Consider the following 21,147-nt stretch of genomic DNA (forward strand, 5'->3'; position numbering starts at 1 on the left):
CTGAGCCCATTCGTGGGGAGGGCAGGATATAAGTCGAATAAAATAAATAAATAAATCACAGACATTTAGCCTAAGTCATGCTAGTATGTATACAATATAACTCCATTAAATATAGTAAACTCACAACGAATACAATAATAAATACTGACAATGTGTTCAGTCAATAGCCAGGAAGCACCATGTGGCTGTTCCTTCTTGTCTTGAGTTCATACAAACACGGAGTTTAACACAAGTTCCTCCGTCGGGGTTCCCCTTCATCTGTAGTTCACTGAGACTCCAGGCAGATTATACCATGTAAGTCGATGTAAACAATGGCTGGGATGTTAATTAAACTATACAGCAGGGATTACAGAATTGTGAAAACAAGCATAAGTCTGAATACAGAGCTGAAATCCAGACAGCACTAAATGGGTCCAGCAGTCTCTGGCAGCTTGGGAAATAAGTAAGCCAACCTTGGATACCTTTTCTATATGCCTTGAATCGGTACTTTGTGGTAATATACTTGAGGAGTTGAATTATAGGTGCAAGATCCTGTTTCTAGTGTGAATTCACTGATAAAGACGATTACTTTTTAAAAAGTTTGTGCCCAGCTATTAGTGTAAGTGATTGTGCAGTAAAGAGTTGCTCCAGCCTGAGTCCATTGGAACCAGTGGGCATAGACTGGAGTAATTCTGCACAGAACTGCAATATGACAGTTGCTTTTCATTTTATGATTACCCTTAGGACCCTCATGAGAAAGGAAACCTGCATGCATGCCTTGTAGGGATGCCATCTTGGCCTGTGACAATGAGTGTGGCTACCCAGGATTGGCACAGGTGTCACGAGAAGGTGGTGACACTCGGGTAGTTCTCTAGCTTTGTCCTGATGGGAAGCTGACGCCTTAACAGCTTCTCTATAGCTCGTATTTTCTACTTTGCAAATACACTCACATTTATGGATGTTATAAGATCTGGCCCTAGTTACTGGTCAGCTAAGGCAAGTGTCCAAAACAATGTTTTTCTCAGAAAAGATAACATTGAATGAATGTAACCCTCTTCTGAGGATTTCAGCAACTTTAATTGCAGGTCTTTTAGCAACGAATAATAGGGCTGGTGCTGACTGGAAAAGTCCAATGGTGTAGGCGTGTTCTTTTTCAAACAGCTTTTGTTCTGACAGCATAGAGGCCTATCATAGGACCGGTGGGCGGAGTCAGTCTTACTGCCGAGCTTTTGTTTGCTAGCTTGTTAGGAAATAGTTTGAATGCTTTGACACATTCCACTCTTGCATGGATGTTCGTTCATTAGGTATCTGGGATGACTTTTGTTTCCTTGTTCTTTTCAGTGTTTGTGTACTGGGGAAGTGTCAGCTGATGAACTTGTATTTTACTTCCAGCTTAATGGTGTTTATAACTATCCCATTCTGTTCTCCGAAGAATGATTTTGTGGTGGAGCATTCTTACTAACTAATGGACTCAAAGGAGAAAAGGTAAGACTATATGATGTTGAACCTATATAGATTTTGCAGATTTTTGAAACTAATTATGAGCTTGTTAAATATCCATTAACGTATGGCTCTTGTGTATCTAGGCAGTGGATAGCAGATAAATAGCCAGTAGGGTGGATAGTCCAGGCTAGCACTATCTCATCAGATCTTGGAAGCTAAGCAGGGTCAGCCCTAGTTCGTACTTGAATGAGAGACACCCCCCACCCCCCGGGAATATCACGGTCACTACATAGAGGCAACAGAGGAAAGCAGCACAGGCACCATGAACAACTAACTATACAAAAACCTAAACAAAAGTCGAAATAATAAACAATATTGAAAGAAGTATTCAGTCTCATGTATTCATTGAACCATATAACATGACTGCCACAAAGAACTCAGAGGCTCAACAATAAATCAATCAAACATTCAACAATAGAGGTCACAAACTTACAATGATACTGCAGTATTCAAGTACAATAATAAAGTGCAATTTGCTAATCTACAATAAGTATCAATAAATACAGGTAAAGTAACCAGTGCTTATAAATATAAAGTGACAGTGCCTCAAGTTACAAGTATTGTACAATAGAAGAATTGAATATACAAAATTCAAAGGGAAATGTCCATCGAGTTCCAAGGAGGAGATATTCCATAGTTGAGGTGTAACTGCAACGGGGGTACTAGTGTTGCCGTCCTGTTTCTGTTGTCCTTCTTCTGGGCAATTACCACAATATAAAAAACAATTCATATGCACAGACAATAAAAACATAATTATACAATATATTGAAAGTTAATAAGGAACGATTCTCTGATATATTTACAAAGGACATCATGATTCAAAAGCAAGAACATTTCCAATTCATCTCATGCTCATGCATACATCAGGGCAGCAGCAAAGTAAAGGAGAAGCTGTCTAATTATACTGAGAAGCAGCTGAGGGAAAACCCTTCCTTCACAAATTTAAAGAGCCGGAACAATATGCCCATACCGTAATTAAATCAAGTCAAATAACAAGACAAATCCATGTTAATATTTAAACCGGAAAGGGAAACAGTATTTAACTTAAAAATCTACCACACCTCCTTTCTGAGTAGATCCTAATAAATTCAGGACTGGTGAATCTTCTCACGTATAGGGGTGTACACCCTGAAAAAAATTTGGAAATACCCAAAATCCGAAGAAGTATTTGAATCGCTTTGGAATGCTCCATAAAGATTCAGAGGGGTGGGGACATTTAAAGAGACCTGCTGCTTGCAAGAGGCAGGGAAAGGGCCCTTTAAACTGGCTCCGAAGCTTCCTGAAGCAACCCGAATTTTGGGGAAGCTTTGATTCAGGATTCCCGAATCTTTAAAAATCGGATCCGATTCGGGTATTTTATCCAAATCGGAAACCCGAAGCGCATACCCTACTGACGTATAATACAGTAAAAAGCAAGTCCCTGTCATGATGTTCTACTTGTGAGAAATGCAGAACCAAGGGTGCTTTAAGTACATTTCCCGGAATACGTGAGAGGCGCTCTTGTATTCTCAGCCTGATCACACGGGTTGTATTTCCAACATACAGTAAGTTGCACTGGCACTTGATTAAATAAACAACATTACCTGTATTACATGTGAAGAAATTACTCAAAGAAATGCCCAAATTTCTACACAGAGGCAGGCAATGGCAAACCACCTCTGAATGTCTCTTGCATTGAAATCCTGTGGGGTCACACATACACAGTCATAGAAAGCAACAACAGAAAACAAGACCTTTCCTAATCAGCATTAACCAAAATGTAAAGCCAGCTGAAACAAAATTGCCTTAACCGTTCTTGATAAAACTGAAGGAGATTGGCCAAAACATGGAAGAGATAACACTAAAGTCTTGTTACCGGTACTGCAAAGGTTTATCATGTATAGTTCCTGCCCAGTTTGTACCAGCAGGGGAACTGAGAATAGGGTCTTTTCGACAACTTAAGTATATGGATAGGTTTGTGCTGGAAAAAACAGTACTTGTATATAAGGACATACAGTTTAGGGCTTTAAAGGTCAATGCCAATGTTTTAAATTGGGGCCCAGAAGCAGACCGGAAGACAGTGAAACGGCACCGGAAGCCACTCGTCTCATTGGTAACCAGGTATTTTCATATCCGTTGACATTTCCAAGCACTTTTCAAAGGCAGTCCCACAACAATAGTCTAGTCTGGAAGTCACCGGCGCTTATGCAACTGTGGCACCACGTCAGGCTTCCCCAGAAAACTAGCCTGTAGTAAAAAATTACTGGCATTCATTTAAATCTGGGCAGGCAGACCTGGGAAAAAAGAAAAGAAACTGGTGCTTGGAAGAACTGAGAACTTGTGTGCAAGGCTTGCTTTAATATGTTGTACATGTGCCTTTAAGACCATAAATCACTTCAGGGCACACTCAGCATAAATGATCAATAATATGATGGAACTACTCAAACTGTGACATCTTCTTCAGATCCAAAGTATAGAGGACAAAGAGAACGGCGCTTGTACAGAATTCCCACCCACCTGCGTTTTTGTTAGCGCTTGGTTGGAACTGAAAACTTAGCTCCTCTTCAGACGGCTTCCACGAGAGCCAGCTTCTGGCTCCAGGGCCACCGACCCCTGAGGCTTCTGCATCTTGGCTGTGCGTTTGGAAGGGGAGGCTGAGAAACGAGCACAGTGGATTCTTTCCACATTTCCATTAGTCAGTGGTGAGGTCATGGGGACTGTTAGGAGGCATTTTTGATCGATTGCTTGACATTATCTATGGGTAATATATATTACAGATAACGAAGTGTAAATAACGTGTGTGTGTTTGTGTGTGGGGGGGAGAGAGATCAGTACAACCTGTATGTAGGGACGTCTTAAGCTGCGTGAATTTATTTTTGCTTTCTAAATAGCTCATCAGAGCAAGAAGGCACGAGAGAGAGGGGCCTGGTGTATACGTGGCGAGCTGGCTGCTGTTGTCCAACACCAGAAAGACTCCCTGGCTGGAGTGGAAAGACCGTATTGCAGGCAGCACTTGGAGTAAACCATGGCGTGCTTCTATCAGTTGGTATGGAATAATGATTATCCTTAGACCATCTACATCATTTTGGAGGATTTTCCATTGGTGAAAATGTACTAGCAAGTAGTGCCAACCGTAGTTTTTCTACATTGTTTATTTCAGCCATTTTCCTTCTGCTTTTCCATGACAGATGTCTAAGGCAGCTCCCAACGGATACAATAACAGATACAATCGACAGAGTTAAAGCCCAGGAATAAATAGGTTGAGGATGGGAGGCCTGTAGCAAGGTGGGCTAAGTGGAGCTTATGGGTAGTGAATAGCAAAGGTTAAGGGCAGTTGCAGAGAAGGTTTTGTATAGGTTCCCACTAAGTGTACCTGTGTGGGCTTCCCATAACAGAGCCCATGGGACACTCTTGGGGCACAAGATAGAGCAATTGGGTGGAGGCTTAAAAATACAGATAAGTTGTGAAGTTGCATAAATGGATGCATGGTTAAATTTTCTGTAGTTAATAAATGGATGCAGATAAAAAAATGGCCACGTATTCCCTTAAAGAAATTTGCAGTATTGTGCCTGACTTCTTCAAAACTTTGCCTTCGTTTTGTGTAGGCTTTTATGCTAGAAACTCTTTTGCTGACAGAAGAAGGGGGATCTTAACCTACCATATTTCCTTCCTCGGCGTGTTTCTTTATGCATGTGAGGGTCCCCTGACCTCTGGCAATGCCCTTCTGAAATGAAAGAGGGGTTTACTGGGGGCTGATGGGGAAGGCGAAAGATCGGCCTCTGCTAGTGAAACAGCCACAGGACCGTGCTTTGGGCCAAATGAGTTCCCTGTACATTTGCCTTCCAAGTTGTGATAATTAGTGCATTAGTCAGCTAATCATGTAATAATGGAACTCTTATATTACACTTCCATGTTAACACGATCTTTGTTTTTTCTTGCTAATTTTATGAAATTTCATTTTGGATTCTCCCCCACCCCCCCTCTCCAGGTGGTGAAGTTTACAGCTTTGGAAACCTTCCCTGGAAAGCTGGGCTGGAGGACACGTGTATCCGTTGTCCCATCTTGGAAAAGGCTTTGAGTGGGCAACATGTGGTGAATGTGGAAGCTGGCAGCTTCCATAATGGAGCAGTGACTGAGAGTGGCGGGGTGTACATGTGGGGGGGGAATTCTGCCGGCCAGTGCGCTGTGGCCGGTCAGGCTTCCATCCCTGAACCAAACCCTGTCAGCATTTCCGACTCCGAGACTCGCCCTCTGTTGCCCGTCAAGATCTTGCAGCTGGCCTGTGGAGAGGAGCACACCCTGGCACTCTCACTGAGCAGAGAGATATGGGCCTGGGGGAGTGGCTGCCAGGTGGGACTCATCGCCACGACTTCCCCAGTGACCAAACCCCAGAAGGTCGAGCACCTGGCCGGACGGGTTGTGCTTCAGATCGCTTGCGGGGCCCATCACAGCCTGGCTCTGGTTCAGTGCCTCCCTGCCCAAGACATGAAACCCATCCCGGAGAGGTGCAGTCATTGCAGCCAGCTGCTAATTACCATGACTGACAAAGAAGATCACGTCATCATCTCGGATAGCCACTGCTGCCCTTTAGGGGTGGCCCTGGCGGACTCCCAAGCAGAAAGCCACGTCTCCTCCTCCTCTTTGGAAACTGCGGATGGGAAGAGCATGACGGGCAGCCAAGAGGAGGACTGTCGGAAAGCCCTTGCGGAAGAACAGGGGCTTGTTGGGGCAGAGCATGAGGTGGCAAGTGTGTGTTCGGACAGTGACGGCCAGGAGGACAGCGGCATTTCCAGCCCAGGAAATCCTTTGCTAAGGGACAGAATGGCTTCGAAGCCACACGTGGGGGGCCTTCCGGATCATTTGTTGAAGGAAAGTGGGGAGAAGCAAATCAGTGCAGAACTTGAACAGGTACTTGCTTCTGTTGGATTGATATTTACCCTGCTGCTGCTTCTATGCTCTTGTGGTGCTCTTGGACTCTTGCAGTTCTGGGGGATTAATTCTGAGCAAGACCTGCGGCTCTGAAAAAGCCCAGTTCCTGTCTTGCGTATATATAGGTGGGAACTGTTCCTCCTGCCGAAGGTTTCCTTGAAGGTTTTGCTGCAGCAGTTCCCTTTACCAAAAGAACTTTTAAAACCACTTGCACGGTGTTTCTTCCTGACACTCTCTTGTTTTTGAACTTCCTGCTTTTTGGAAACAGGTTTTGCATCCACTTGCTTGTGTGTGAGCCGTCAGGATGGGCAGAATCCACCTCCCGGCCGTCCCCCGTCCTGACTTCCCCCTTCAGGCACCCCCCATAGGCCTCAGCAGTGGGAGAGCAGGGTGGGGGCACTCGCAGCCCCCTCGGAAGGCAGCAGCGCACTTCCCCCCGCTCTCTCATCCAGCTCGTCCCCACTGCTTTGCCCCCCGCCCAGCCTGTGCTCAGAGCTCCCTTTCCCCCTCGCCTTCCCCCCCAGCCCCACCTCCCCATTCCCGCTCCCCAGGCCTGGTGGCCCATAGCTGGAGCGCCGTCTAGGGCAGCCTCCTCTTCAGGCTCTGCCCCCTCTGGCTCTTGGCAGTTGAGGCCCCATTGCAGAGGCTGAACAGGTATCAGGGCTCGCCTTGCCCTACTCCGGTTGCCCAGTGTCTGCTCCAGAGACAGGGTGGGGTGGAGCATCGAGACAGTCAGTGTCAGGGCACTCCCCTTCTACCGCATGGGGCTCTCAGCCAGGGCGGTTCCGTTCCTCTTGCTGCTTGGAGATCTCGTGAGTCAGCCTCATGGGAACCTCGTGTGCCTTGTGGTGGTGGTGCCGTCTGCCCAAGGCACACCGGGGCTGGCTCCTGGCAACATCAGCAGGGAGTTGGTCACCTGCCCTTCCGTGGACGTTGCCTGCTGGCTGCTTCAGGACGGCCTGTGGTCTCTCTCCTGAGGCTTGGTGATAAGTCACGGACTCTGGGGATGCCCTGCTGGATGGATGGGGTGGGCGGGGGGGGGGGGCGGGGGGCCTAAGTCCAGGGACCACCCAGATGTCATCCTGGGGCATTGGGATTGAACCTTTGCGCACCTGCCACAAAACCCCAGCGTGTTACAGTGGGTTCTGCAACGAAGTCCACTTGGTTCGTATGTGGCTGGGTCTGTCGATCTTGCTGTTGTCCTGCTTTGAAGGGATAATGCAGTCAATTAAACGTGCTTCTGCTCGTGCAGACTGCGGGAGGGGAGCAGTAGTGACGGGACAGTCGTCTTCCGGGGACCCCTTTCCTCCATAACGGATTTTCAGATTCATGAATTCTGATAAAGTTATGAGGCACCCCAGGGTTCCCTGGAACACACATTGAAAGGCGCTGCTGCAGGTGATGTGTGCAGTCTTTGTTCACCTAAGCACTGAAGGTGGGCTGTGGTTAGCTGGTGCAATCTCCTGATCAGTATTCTATAAAGGCCATGCTGCCTCTTCACAGTCTTGGTTGCTTTAAGTGCACATTATTTTATGTCTGCTTGTCTTGTTTTAAAGTGTGAAATTGAAGGACCAGACTAATAGCTTAATTTGGGCTTAACCACAGAACTGCTAGGATATGTGGACTCTAGGATATGTGAAGTAATATTTAAGTGCATTCCTTTCGCCTCTTAACTGGAATGATTTCGTCTTAGCAAGTGAGCGCTGGTTTTGGTACAGAATTTTTTTTATCCTTCGTATTTTGAAAGTAGCTAAAATGCTACAAAGCTCTGTGATGAGTCTTGCACGTGCCTAATATGTGCTTTGCCTCTGCCAAACGTGGGTTAAACATTAATCATTTCATGTTTTCCAGTATAGTTTTCAGTCTGAAGTTCTAGTTTGGTGGATGACTTATACCAGACCTTGACAAATTTCTTCGGCTATATGAGCCACCCCAAAACTTTAGGAGCCAGACTTATTTTTAACCTTCAGGGACTTACATTTTACTGATCACATTGTTTAATTATCGCTACCACAAAACCTAATCATAAACTCTTCATGATTTCTTGTCATTTTTTTAAAGCTATAACAAAACTATTGTAGCATATGAATAAATAGGAGGTAACCTTTTGTCATCAGAACAAAAAGCTGACCTCTATCCTACCTCCTACCTAAACAAGCTTTATACTTCTACTGAGAATCAACAAGAAGCACTTATGATATGTAACTGCTGAAAACACTAGGTACCACTGTGAAATTCCTGGGCACCATGTTGCTGTGGTAACTGGGATTTGGCAAGCCCTGGTTTACACCAGGAAATATTTGTTCTAGGTACTTCCCCTATGTCTTTAATAATAATTTTTAAAAAACTCCAAAAAAGAATGCTGCCGAAAATCTATAGCAGTGTGGCAGACTTACTCACTTTACACTTTGCAATCTTTATGGAATTCCTAACACAGGGTCCAGTTCTCAGTACTTCCAGTGTCATGGTATAGATTGGTCAGTGCCTAAGGGAACGGAGAGGATCCATGCTGCCTTACATATCTGAAGCATTCCAGTTTCCTTAAGCATATCTGATTGTACGGTAGCAAATGTTTGATCTTGTCTCCTTCCTGGTTTAAACAAGACTCCAGGAATTCATTAGTCTCATGGCACTGAATGGGTGTGATTCTACATACTTTCATGATACTATGTGAGGAGCCGTGTCAGCCTTGCTCTTCCCTAATGAAGAGAGCGGTGTCCAAGCCACTTCCCTTATAATAAATACCTCTTCTCGCGATGTGCTGTGAAGGTCTCTGGCTGTGACAAAATTAGATTGCCCTAGTTGGTAATGATGTGTTCAAAACGTTTTTGCTTGGTGGAAAGGCCATTTCAGTTTAACCCGTCTTTGTTTCTTACTGTAAATAGCCTTGTGCTGTGTGTTACACTTCGAGTGCAGTTTGAGGATTTTTTCCCTAGCTGCAGTTGTATATGTGCGTTAGACGTGTCGTGCGTGATGATCAGTCTAGGGAAGTGCAGGTCAGTCACCTGCAGTTCTTGCTTTGCCCTTTGGCCTCCTGTTGGGACTTCGAAGCCCAATATTTCTCAATAGTTTATCACACGAGTATATCATATCCCCTCTTCTGTATGTGGCTTGGATCCCCAAAACTATGCTTCAAGGATTACAGAGGCACTGGATTTTATTCTTTCGTTGCAGTAGTATCTTGTCTGTGTCTAATTGGGTTGGCTATCTTTACCTCCTTGGGAATTTTAGCCGGTATCCAAAAATCCTGTATAAAGTTATCTGAAGTGTTCCTCTATGAAAGAAAGCTTTTCAAGAGAAAGACATACATGTACCTCTCAGAGTGTCTGGCTTTGAAAAGGCCTGAAAAGAACTGAGGCTTGCTTAGTTGAGACATGATTGAGTTGTTTATTGACATGCTGGGAACTGCTAGGGAAGACCCCCCCCCCAATGAAGAGTCCTGAGTGGCTGCTGGTTATGCTCTTGAAAAACGATGCCAGTAGCTTGTTTTCTTCAAGACAAGTATGAGGAAATAACCTCTTCTGGTGATAGCCTGCACCTGGAATGTTGTTGGAAAATTGCCCCCGTTTCCCTGAAACATGAGGGATAACATCACTTGACTAGTAATACTTGGTATTAATGTCCACATGCACATAGTTCCTCCCCGCCCATACCCCCATGAAGTAAACAAGCAGAGTATGTGAGTCCAGGGATATACAAGCTTTGTAATGATTGTGGAACTTTTTGGAGACTGTGAGAAATAGTTCGTTATTAGTTTAATTTGGAGACAGTCATAATTTCAGACGATTTTTAATGTGATGCATTCTTCTAGCTCCCTTTGAATCTTGTCTGAAACCCTGAAAATGTTGAATGTCTGTCTAGCTGTCAGAGTGTCAGTGGTTAATTTTTATTATTCTACAGTGAGGTAGTGAGTATAGCAACTGGCCCAATAAAAAAATGGAGGCTTCAATTTGTTTGGACTGGAAGCGAAACTTTTAAGAATTAGCAAGTTAAAATGTAAATAAACAAACAAACATATTGTAGCATCTAATCAAAATTTAAAACTTCCCTTTTCTTTGTATTCATATATAGCATGATTGAGTGAGGTATTCTGTTCTGTGTGCTAGCTGAAGAGTGTGGCGGTAAGAAGTGGGGCGTCCGCCAAGGACTTGCTGGGGACCTCTCATTTCCTCAGCCCCGCCGTTTCTGCTTTCTCTGCCCTGGAAACCCCCTTTCCCTGCCTCCGCCTCTCCTTCCCACCCACCCACCCACCCACCCACCCACCCACCTAGTTTTATTTGCCCCCCCCCCCCATCTTCATCTTTCCCTCCTTCGCTCCTCATGGCAGCCTCTGTCTGGGAAAATGAAGGCCAAGTCATGCAGTGCGGTCCCCAGTTCTGCAGTGGGGAAATCCATAAGGACTTGCAGGGGTTCCTCGCTCTCGCCTGTGTCACCCTCCGCACGCTGTTCCCTCTTTTCCTCCTCTCAGCAGACTCCATATCCTCTCCCCTCTTCCTGCTCTCCCTCCCATGCACCAACCTGTCTGCCTTTTAGCTGCCCCCTGTTATATTTGTTATTTATTTACTTCATTTATATCCTACCTTTCTCCTCATGAGGACCAAAACAACATTCCCTTTTCTTCTGTTTTATCCCCACAACAACCCTTTGAGGGAGTTTATGCTGAAAATGTTTGACTGCCCCAGGTCACCCAGCGAGCTTCCACGGCAGAGCTCCTAGTCCAAAACTCTAACCACTACACAACACTGCCCATTGTGGGGCAGCTGCTGCTGAGTTGTGCAGGTTGGTAGTACCGAGTCGCCTGGTGGTCGCTGGCGTGGGCCTGGTCCTCTCTGCTTCCCCCTGCCGCCTTTTACTGGTAGCAGCCAAGCCTGGAATATGAGACGTGCTTCCGGCCAAGCCCAGGCTTCAAAGAATTGCAAAATGGGGAGCAGCAGGTGCTCAGCTCAGATCTTATTCAGCTCATTTGGAGGTTCTGAGGTTGGCTGCCAAGGGGACGCCGTCCCCTCGTCAGCAGCAGTGAATGGTATCCTGGTTGGCAAACTTAAAAGGGTGTCCCTCTTATTGACCCCGAAGCAGTAGAGTGCCAGTGCTTTGACTTCTGGGTGAAGGAGTTATCTTTCTGTCTGACTCTATAGCGAGTCCCTCTGTTGTGGAATGTTTGTGGTTGGACAAACCCAAGTATAGCAACAGAAGTGTTTCGCTGAGAGGAAGCACAGAATTAATCTAAACTTTTGGTTAAATGCAATAAAATTCTGCTCTTTTACTTGTGAATCTGGTTGTAGTTTTTGTGGAGAATCATTTTGTCAAAACAAAACACGCATGTGTCCTAGAATGCCAGCCGTTTAATTGAATTAACTGAGATCATCCGTTCTGGCTTGGAAGTGTTGTGAAAAGGACATGTGCGCATACAGGTACTATTTTGATAGTATATAAATCAAGCTGAGGTGAAAGGTGTTTGATCGTATTTTAAAACTCTCCGATTCTCGGTTGCCCAATATGAGAGACTTCTTGAGTTTCTTTTACTATATTTCTAGCACTCTCAAGAAGAGGATCTCATCGCTTGCTTACCTGGCCCAGCCGGTCCTAGTACATCTGCCCTTAACAGCCTGGTTGTCTCTTGTGCATCAGCAGTTGGTGTGAGAGTGGCTGCTACCTATGAAGCCTTGTCTCTGAAGAAGGTAATTAACTTCTATGGCACGACTCCGGGTGAGGCAGCATCTCCCTCAAGGACTGGTTCTCCAGGCCCAGATGGGCTGAAAGAGAGCCGAGAGGAGCAGGTCAAGCTGGAATCCATGCAGGGGAAGAAGAGTTCCAGCTTGGTGGACATTCGGGAAGAGGAGTCCGAAGGAATCTGTCGAAGACTTTCCTTACCTGGTTTGTTATCCCAAGGTAACATATATGGAAGTGGTTCTTTTTTAAAACGATTGTGTATTCACTATGGTTCCTAATACAGAAATTTATTAATTTATGTCATTAGTACCCCTCCTTTCTCTCCAGTGGGGATCCAAAGTGGTTTACGCCATTCTCTTACATTTTATCCTCACAGCAACCCTGTGAGGTAGGTTAGGCTGAGAGTGAGCGACCGGCCCAAGGTCACCCAGTGAGGTTCTGTTGCAGACCTGGGATTTGAACCTGGGTCTCTCGCATACTAGTCCAGCACTCGGACTGCTGCAGTACACAGCGTATCTTAAAAATTAACTCTGTTGACAATATTGCCTGACACTGATAATCATGTGTCCTACCGAGTCTCTCAGTTTGCACTCGCAGCCAAAAAGATAAGATCTAAGGTGGTACCGAATGAGGCTGTTTTGTGATTCCTGGGATAGTTTGGCATAGTTTTAATTAATTTTAATCAACCTTTACAAACGGTGATAATGGATTTAACTGTTTATTAGTCGATATTTGGTAAATTGTGACGGCCTACGGCTATAGACAATAAACTCTTTGGAACTTGGACAATATTGCTCTGATAATTATGAAACTTTTGTAGCTGAAGAAAGACCCTTTTGCCATCTGCTATTCAAGAAGACTGGGTCTAGAAAGATGCTTAGGCATTTAACCGTTAACGGTAAGGCCATACCATCTAAAGTCGGCAATTCAACTCTCTCCCAAAACGTTGGTCTTCCTGGCCAGCATCCTCCCCATCTTGTCACTCTGCTAGTTACGTTTTTCCTTCCAAAACACTGACAGCTAATGTGGGACGGGACTGTCCCTCCTACAGATTCTAGGGGCAAAGGCTTCCTTCTGTTTTCTGGCTGGCTGAATTTAGATGGTAGCCCATCTGTAGTTCAGGGGACATGGCAGAGCACTGTTTTTTCTGATCTGATCCTTGCTTCCTCAAGAGACACATCGGCAGGTTTGCCCTTGCTGTGCTCTGAATTGTGACTGTCAGTAACTCTGGGGGCTTTTGAGAACACTCCTCTATTCTTGGTTTAGTTGATGTGGAAAGGTTTGCGAGATGGAGGTTTGCTCTTCATTTCTAACCCAGATCAACTAAAATATTGTACTGAATTGCCCAAATGGCTGCTTCAAAATAGGCCCAGCCACAAATGTTCTGACATGAAATGATGGCTATGTGGATCATTTGCATTGGCTACGGAAAGAAAACATTTCTTTGATTCTGTGCTCTGAGGAGTTTTTTTTCTGGTCCCCTTTCTAAAAGTTTCTCCAAGGCTCTTGAGGAAAGTCGGACGGGCTAAAATGAGGGCAGTGGCTCTCACACCAACCTACAGCGGTGAAGCTGATGCCCTCCTCCCGTCCTTACGAACCGAGGTGTGGAGCTGGGGGAAGGGGAAAGCAGGACAGCTCGGGCACGGGGATATCTTACCAAGGTAAGGAGGAAAGCCGGTAGGAGGCAGGGGGGTTATTTTTGCCGTGGCCAGCAGTCTGTTCCATTACTTACGGAGTGGGGGTTGGCAGGTTAACTTGGGTGGCTGTTGGGATGTTAGCTAAAAGCCACTGGTGGGAACCGCTAAACTCCTGTGCTGTCTGTTTGCAGTTTTGTTCTACGCTTCAGTCATTAAGAGAAGCCCATCGGTGGTGGGGGTGGGGGGCGGGGCGTGTTCCAGATTGGCAAGACGTTCTCCTCTGTGTCACTGATGATCTTTTTAAGTTGGTTAGAATCTGTATTTTGCTAAACACCTTTGCTGCATTATGTGCTGTGTGTTTCTGTTGAGGAAAACTGACTGCATTTTGCGGGTTCGCAGGCTCCAGCCGTTATGCGTAAAAAGCCTTGATGGGAAGGAAGTAATCCATTTATCTGCCGGGGGCAACCATTCCTTGGCGCTCACTGCCAAGTCACAGGTAGGAGATTAAAACCGTGTTTGCTGCTTGTGCCTCCAGGGTGATGCCTGTGCCCCCTAAGGTCCTTCCCCCTCCCTCCCAGCTCCCCTAGTCAGACTTTGACATGATTTCAAGCTTTTGTTGAAAGGAACCTCAAGCAGTGTACATGACAACTTTTGATACAAAGGTACACATATATGTAAAAAGTATTTAAAAAATAAAAAAGTATGAAAATTATAAATGAAAAGTATAAAAATATTAAAGTATGAAGCGTTTGGTTTTAGACTAAAGAATGCACATCTATATGAAGACATTTGCTGAAACGCAGCAGGTATGCTCCTCTTAAAGTGGGAGGGGGGCATCATATGATGGCTTGTGGGCAGGGCCTGGACTGTTTTCTGGCAGGAATGCCCCTGCCTGTCCTCCACTCCTCGACCGAGTCCTCGTGAGTTCATTTTTCTCCAGGAGAAAAGTGGACAGCAGCATGAACTGGGAACGGGGAGGCAGTGAAGGGCAAGAAATGCTGGGAGACAAGAGTGGTGAGCCTTAAAGGAAGCGCAGAGTCTAATAAAAAGCCAGCGATGCCAAAGATTCCCCCATCATTGACCAAAACGTAGGAAGTGGAGAGAAACGACACACGAGAAACGCACATACCCAAGGAGCAGAAGAGAGAAGCAGACGTGGAACAGCATGCTCAAGAGACTGACCAGTGCTCTTAACCAGACCTGGAAGGCCCAGGAACCCTTCCAAAAAATCATTGTGAGGCATTGGTTGTAGCTACTCGGTAGGGAGGGAAGAGCAGCCTGCATGTGGTACTTCAGAGCATGCAAGTGAACTGATTTATTTTTTGCCCAGAGGTGCCAAAGTGTGTTTCAGAAGGCGGTCATCTCCTAAAGAATGACTCTCTGTAAAACCTAGAAAAAATATGAGTAGCTGTTGCGTAATATCCAGAGGAGTTAGCCGTGTTAGTCTGTAGTAGCAAAATCAAAAAGAGTCCAGTAGCACCTTTAAGACTAACCAATTTTATTGTAGCATAAGCTTTTGAGAATCACAGTTCTCTTCGTCAGATGTTGCGTAAGACGCATTGATATAATGCCATAATTCACTGTCTTTGGATTAAATATTGTCAAGTATCTGTTCTTTTCCCTTTCTGCCCTTGTTTTTTACACAGGTGTATTCATGGGGCAGTAATACTTTTGGGCAGCTTTGTCATTCAAATTCTCCAACCACAGTCCCTCGTCTTGCAAAGGTACTTATGATTTAATTTTTCTGTTTACTCATGATATTTGCGTGAATTGGAAAGCTAGGGTAATCATTGCATTTCTTTTAAATAAACAGGTATTTCCTTTTTGCATCGTAAATGTTGCCAAGTAAGCATGCAGGGTGCAACAGCGTATGTGGTGGTGGAAAGTGCTGTCAAGTTGTGACCGCATTATAGTGACCCCGTAGGGTCTTCAAGGCAAGATGTGTGGCCTTGCCTCTGTACAGTGACCCTGGTGGTTCCTTGGTGGTCTCCCATGCAAGTACTAACAAGGGCCAACCCTGCCTAGCTGCTGAGATCCGATGAGATTGGGCTGGCCTGGGCCATCCAGGTCAGGGCAATAGTGTCTATAGGCTTCATTAATGCAGAAGAAGTCAGTGTTATTTAAGCAGCCTAACTCTGTGGAAAATTGAAGCCTGAAATGTTTCCAGATTCTTGGAAACAAGTAGAGGCCCGTGAGATTTTTCTACAAACCTCGGGATTCTCTGTTTGCAGAAATATCTCACCTATCGTCCTATGCAATTGAAGGTGATGTACCACCGACATCTTTAGATTTTTTTAAGTAAGGAAGGTGATTCACCATGATTAAGAACAACAGGGAAAAGCTCTCAAATTTCCATGTGCAAGAATCTTGTTTCAGATTAAATATTCTATAACCCTTTCTTTATATTGTTGAGACGTTCTCTTTATCCTTCTACTAGAATCCTAGTCTGATTTCTCCCTCCCCCTCTCCCTCCCCCTCCCCCTCTCCCTCTCCCTCTCCCTCTCCCTGTGGTTCCAGGTAAACAATGCTACACATGTCTGGCATGCAGTCGCCGGCCCAGATTATTCATTGTTTCTGGTAGATGGAGAAGATTTCCAGCCTTCATTATATTATAGTGGTCAAGAAGAAAGGAAAGAAGGTGATGTTTCATCTGAAAACAGCTGCTTAAAGAGTCCGACACTGTTGCTATCCTGTAGTAAGGTATGGATTATTTTTATGCTTGGTGTCAACTGAAAATTTTGTAGAAATGCAAATTTACTTCATTGTCATGTCTTCTGTGCAGTCCCACATGGGAACTGCACAGTTACAGGTAGGCGCAACCCTGTTTTCTTCCTTGAAGCCTGTAATGATTTTAAGTAAATGCGTGTGTGTGTGTGTCTTTAAATGCTTGGTGTGGTATAGAGGAAGAGTAGGGGTGAAAGAGAGGGATGGGTGAGGGAGATGATTGGCTGATGACGGAGAGGGTGGGTGGAGTGAAGGCAGTTTGAGACTGAGAGCGGAGAGAAAAGAGTCAGTCTGGGCACGAGAGGCCAGCTGTGGGCAGCCTGAGGATTTTTAGGCAGTTCTGAGAGAAATATGACCTGTGTGGAAGCCTGAACTGTGTGTCTGTGAAAGACCATCCAGTCAGGAGAGAGCAGGCAAACTCTGTGTGTGCGCCTGAGAAAAGGTCCTACTTGTAATTGAGAGAGAAATCAATATCAAAAGCAGGCAAGCTGTGTGTGAAGCCTGAGAGAAGATCTGTGTGACTGGGTTCAAGTAAAGTGACTTTAAGAATTGAGAACTACTCTTTGGAAACCATCATGTTTTAGAAATAATATGAAACCGATACGCTTCCTATAAAAATAAAAGTTTACTTTGGTTTTTTTTTTTTATATCCCAGAATATCTGTCATTCCTATATCCCATTCCTTTCCTCAGGGCCACGTAGTACCACGAAAAAGCCTGACCCTTGGGCAAGGAGAAATTTAAGTTATTCTGGAATTTAATTCCTAGTGGCAGCAAAGGGGCAAGAATAAAAGGTGTAAAGACCAAATCTACCCAAGAAAAAGAAAGGGGTCGTAACAAAGCCCATTATAAATTGAGCTCCAAACCCCAGCAGAGTTCAGACTCGTTTCATAATGGGCTTGCATTGACACCTTCACCCACCATTTTCTGTCCAGTTAAAACTTACCTGGAAGCCACATGAAGCCCTTGCCGGGGGTGGGGTGGGGGTCCCGTTAGGTTAGGCTTTTGACCCTTCAGCGGCAGGCACAGGAACTGTAGTCCATCTCATGAGCAATAGGAACTGCCTTTCCCATGATTCTTTGTGGGACTGCTTCAGAGGGCTAAGGAAGGGCTGTATCACAAGGTCTCCTAGTTGCTGCTGCCAGGCAAATGTTGGAGATGCAGAGGAGGCTAGAAGTAAGGAATTCACGAAGATCCACCTTGCTGTATGTTTGAGTTTGGTGTGTAAAATATGTAAGGTTGAAGATAGCTATGCAAATTAGAGTTAACTGCAATTTTTGTCTTATTTTTAAAAATGGTTTGTCTTCCAGCTAGGGTATATAAGCAGTGTGGCAGCAGGGGAAAGTAACTGTTTGGCATTAGTGGATAAAAACATTATGGGCTACATTGCCAGTCTGCACGAGCTGGCCTCAACAGAAAGACAATTCTACACCAAACTGAGTGCTATAAAATCGCAGGTTCTTAGACCTCTCTTGGGATTAGGTAAGACATTTCTTCGAAGTGTCATCTTCTGTACCTGACCTATTTCTGACTTTTAAAATCTGACTTCCTTTTTTTGTCTGATGAGATTGCCGTTGATAATCTTCTGTCTTAATACAGGCTAAAACCTCTCTGACCAGGAATCCCCTCTATACCAGCTATGCACTGCATTTGCTGAGAAATTCAGATCGGGGGGAGGGGGGACTGCACACTTTCTGTGCTCTCCTTTTAGCACTCTCCTAGATCTCGTGTTTCAGGACTAGACATGGGCACGATCCAAAAAATAATCCCGATTTAGCTGATCGTGATTCCGCGGCGGCGCTGAACCCAGGTACCCGAACCTCGCCGATCAAGTCCCGTTTCCAATACAGAATCGGGAATCGGGAAGGCCGACGCGGGAGGGTGCCCCACTACCAACACTCCCCCAGACCAGAGTGACCAGGCACTAGAGTGTGTAATACTGTGTGAGCCCTCAGCCAAGGAGGTGCCCACTGAGCTTGGCCCCAGAGCTAGGCGGCAGCCCTGAAAGCAGAGAGAGAGAATAGGAATAGAGCCCAACCCCAGCTGCAACACCCCCCCCCCCAGACCTGAGCCCTCAGCCGAGGTGCCCACCAAGCTTGGCCCCAGAGCTAGGCGGCAGCCCTGGAACCAGAGGAGATAGCTCCCTATTCCCTAATTCCCTATCCGCTGAAGCTCAAAGCTAAAGCTCCCCCCCTCTCTTGCGCTTTCTCTCTCCAAAAGTGGCAAGCGAGAGCTCGCCTCTGTCCCACTCCACCCGCGAGCAGAAAGTGAAACTTTGTTGCGCAGCACATGGCTATTTATAAAGCCTGGGTCTGCTACGCAGGAGGGCTGTGTTTGGCCGTAAGAGCTGCCTCTCAGGCTTTGCAGGGATGAGATTCGAGTGCCCATGGCTACAGAAGAACACCCCCTTCCCCCGCCCTCCCCTCTCTTCTCCCAAATGGACGAGACGGGCGTGCACTTTTCTGGCTGCTCCGTGGTTGGAAGGAAGCCCTGCTGATCAAGGAAAGCTGGGCTTCCATTCGCGTTTCCAGGGCGACAGAAGGAGGGCAAACAGCTCCGGCATTCCCCAGGCTCCGTTTCCATGGGGCTCCGTTCCCCCGGGAACAGATGGTTGGCACCAGACTGTCTGCAGACTGCAATCCCGAACATAAACCGATCGATCCGATCGAGACCCGATAGAGCGCCCCACCCGACCACTGAACCAGGAGCCGTGGATGGAACCGATCAGCCCGGTCCCGATGGCGCAAACGCCAAAATTGGGGCAATTTTCAGACCGTAATTCCGATCATGCCCATGTCTATTCAGGACATAACATTGATTCTGTAGTATTAATATACCAGGCAAGCCACTGAGTTTAGGGGGGGGTTGCTGCACTACACAAGTAGCAGCAGCAAAAATATCCCTTCCTTTTTTTGCTTGTTCCACAGCTGACACACTCACACCGGCCCTTTGCTACGCACTTGCTTCCTTCGTGGCCAACAGATGCTCCTTCCGGATTCTCCCCCCCACCCAGTGTCCTCATGGGTCCTGATCTCTTGCTACCCTCCCAAGGGACCCTCCTTTATCCAGGCAAACGGCCTCTACCTCTCCTGATGCTGTGTGGCAGCTGAGCTGTTTGGTGCTGCCCAAATAAAGTGCAGTGGCTGTTGATCGTTGGCGTACTGTCTAATGTGCATGCATTCTAGTTGTAGTAGGAGAATCAACACTTGTTCATGAGTTAAATGACATTCTTTGGAGTCACGCCTAAAATAGAATTCTTGATAGAAACAAGAATTAATCTGTGCTGATGTATTGAAGCAGCTGTGTTCCTACCTGCTGGTATACCTCTGTACCGTTATCTGGTATAATGCAGTTTTTTTTTAACCTGTGCAGATAACTTAGGCACTGTATCAGCAGTCCAGCTACTGCAAGAGATGGCAAGCCTGTTCAGCAAGCTGTGTTACCTGACTGGCCAGCACGGAGCCTCCTTAGCCAGCTTCCTTCAGGGCTCAAAGGAGGCAAAGAACTTGGCTGTCTTGAAGCATTCGAGCCTTTTTATGGAAAGTTACACTGAGCAAGTATCCAATTCTGTCATATATTACCTGGAGGCTTATTGTATAGCAGAAGAAGCTGTAATGGACAAAAATGAAATATTTGAGGCTTTATGCTTGTTATCTGAATCGTCTGCTTGGGTGTTAAAACCTGTAAACCGAATAGCGTTCAACCAAATGACAAGTTGGACTTAAAAAGTGGAGGGCTTGTGGTTTTTAAGGTCCTTCCTCACATAATACTTCAATAGAATAGATGCCTGGCTATGGTTGTGGCTACGTTAATACTGAAATGAAATGAGTGGGCAATTTTGAATGTTCAAATATAAACAATAACATACCACTAAGTGAAGTGGAATGTTAACACTGTTTGTTAAAGACGCCGTCTATCCAGCACTCACAATGTGGAATTCTTATTAATTTCAGCGCAGTGCATCTAGCTCACCTGCGCAGAACCTGTTTGAAATGAGCATTGAGCTACATTAGTGCCTGAAAGACGACGTTTTAACTTCCATGACATTAGCCCTGCACCTTGGCTGTCTTGTCAGGCTAATCACACAATGTGAGCTGCTGCCTAGAGTTCTGTGTTCACTGGATTTTATTCTTTTTACAATGTGATTTTATTGTGAGATATGTGATATGTGATGTTATCTGTTCTGAGCCCACTTGCGGGGACAGCGGACTATAAATTTAATAATAAAATAAAATGAACCATCTTGTGGGCAAGCTCTTGTAGCTGAGCTGCTTCAGTGAGATGCCCTGGGAGGGCCCCTACTGTGGCTTGGGCCATAAGCAGCAAAAGTGGAGCCCTGCTAGAGGGTACCCCACCTCCCTCCCCAATCCCGTTCTACAGTTTGGACCAAGCATCTCCTATTGCCAGAGAAATGCAGGCAGGAGCAGCCTCAGATCACAGAAGGAATATTGGCGGCAGAGGCAGGGAAAGTTGCCTTCAGCTTTCCATATTCTTTCTCCTGCCCACTCCCGTCCAGTAAGCTCATGAGGGTCTTTTAAATGCGAAGGTGGTTATTCTCACTTTTCCTTTGTCTTCTCTGATTCAGGTATTGTACTTCCTTGACAAACTTCCTAGTGATGGGAGGATTTGGGATTCTGGCCAAACCAGCAATGTAAGTTAATGTGTCCTAAGGTGGATGATAATTGGCATAATGTCTGCTAGCCCGCTTGTACGAATGAATCCCTAGC

The 21,147-nt window shown here is 45.8% G+C and overlaps 1 protein-coding gene across 3 annotated transcripts in view; it reads left to right on the forward strand.

Annotated features, from left to right (window-relative positions):
- The window catches only part of ALS2 (alsin Rho guanine nucleotide exchange factor ALS2), a 100,893-nt gene that overhangs the window by 15,248 nt on the left and 64,498 nt on the right, over positions 1-21,147 (forward strand). For 2 of the 3 annotated variants that reach the window (XR_008596575.1, XM_054972525.1), the window contains exons 2-12: positions 1,372-1,464; positions 4,353-4,507; positions 5,450-6,369; positions 11,925-12,279; positions 13,553-13,721; positions 14,097-14,193; positions 15,344-15,421; positions 16,215-16,397; positions 17,731-17,902; positions 19,793-19,973; positions 21,006-21,071. Coding sequence is in view for 2 of the 3 variants with exons in the window: in XM_054972525.1 (XP_054828500.1) it covers positions 1,445-1,464; positions 4,353-4,507; positions 5,450-6,369; positions 11,925-12,279; positions 13,553-13,721; positions 14,097-14,193; positions 15,344-15,421; positions 16,215-16,397; positions 17,731-17,902; positions 19,793-19,973; positions 21,006-21,071 (2,396 nt within the window). In the remaining variant the exon portion in view is untranslated. Of the gene's footprint in view, positions 1-1,320; positions 1,465-4,352; positions 4,508-5,449; positions 6,370-11,924; positions 12,280-13,552; positions 13,722-14,096; positions 14,194-15,343; positions 15,422-16,214; positions 16,398-17,730; positions 17,903-19,792; positions 19,974-21,005; positions 21,072-21,147 lie in introns of all 3 variants that reach the window. The other variant, XM_054972526.1, reaches the window with a different exon arrangement.

This window comes from Eublepharis macularius, chromosome 2, assembly GCF_028583425.1.
Source record: "Eublepharis macularius isolate TG4126 chromosome 2, MPM_Emac_v1.0, whole genome shotgun sequence".
Classification (NCBI taxonomy): Eukaryota; Metazoa; Chordata; class Lepidosauria; order Squamata; family Eublepharidae; genus Eublepharis; species Eublepharis macularius.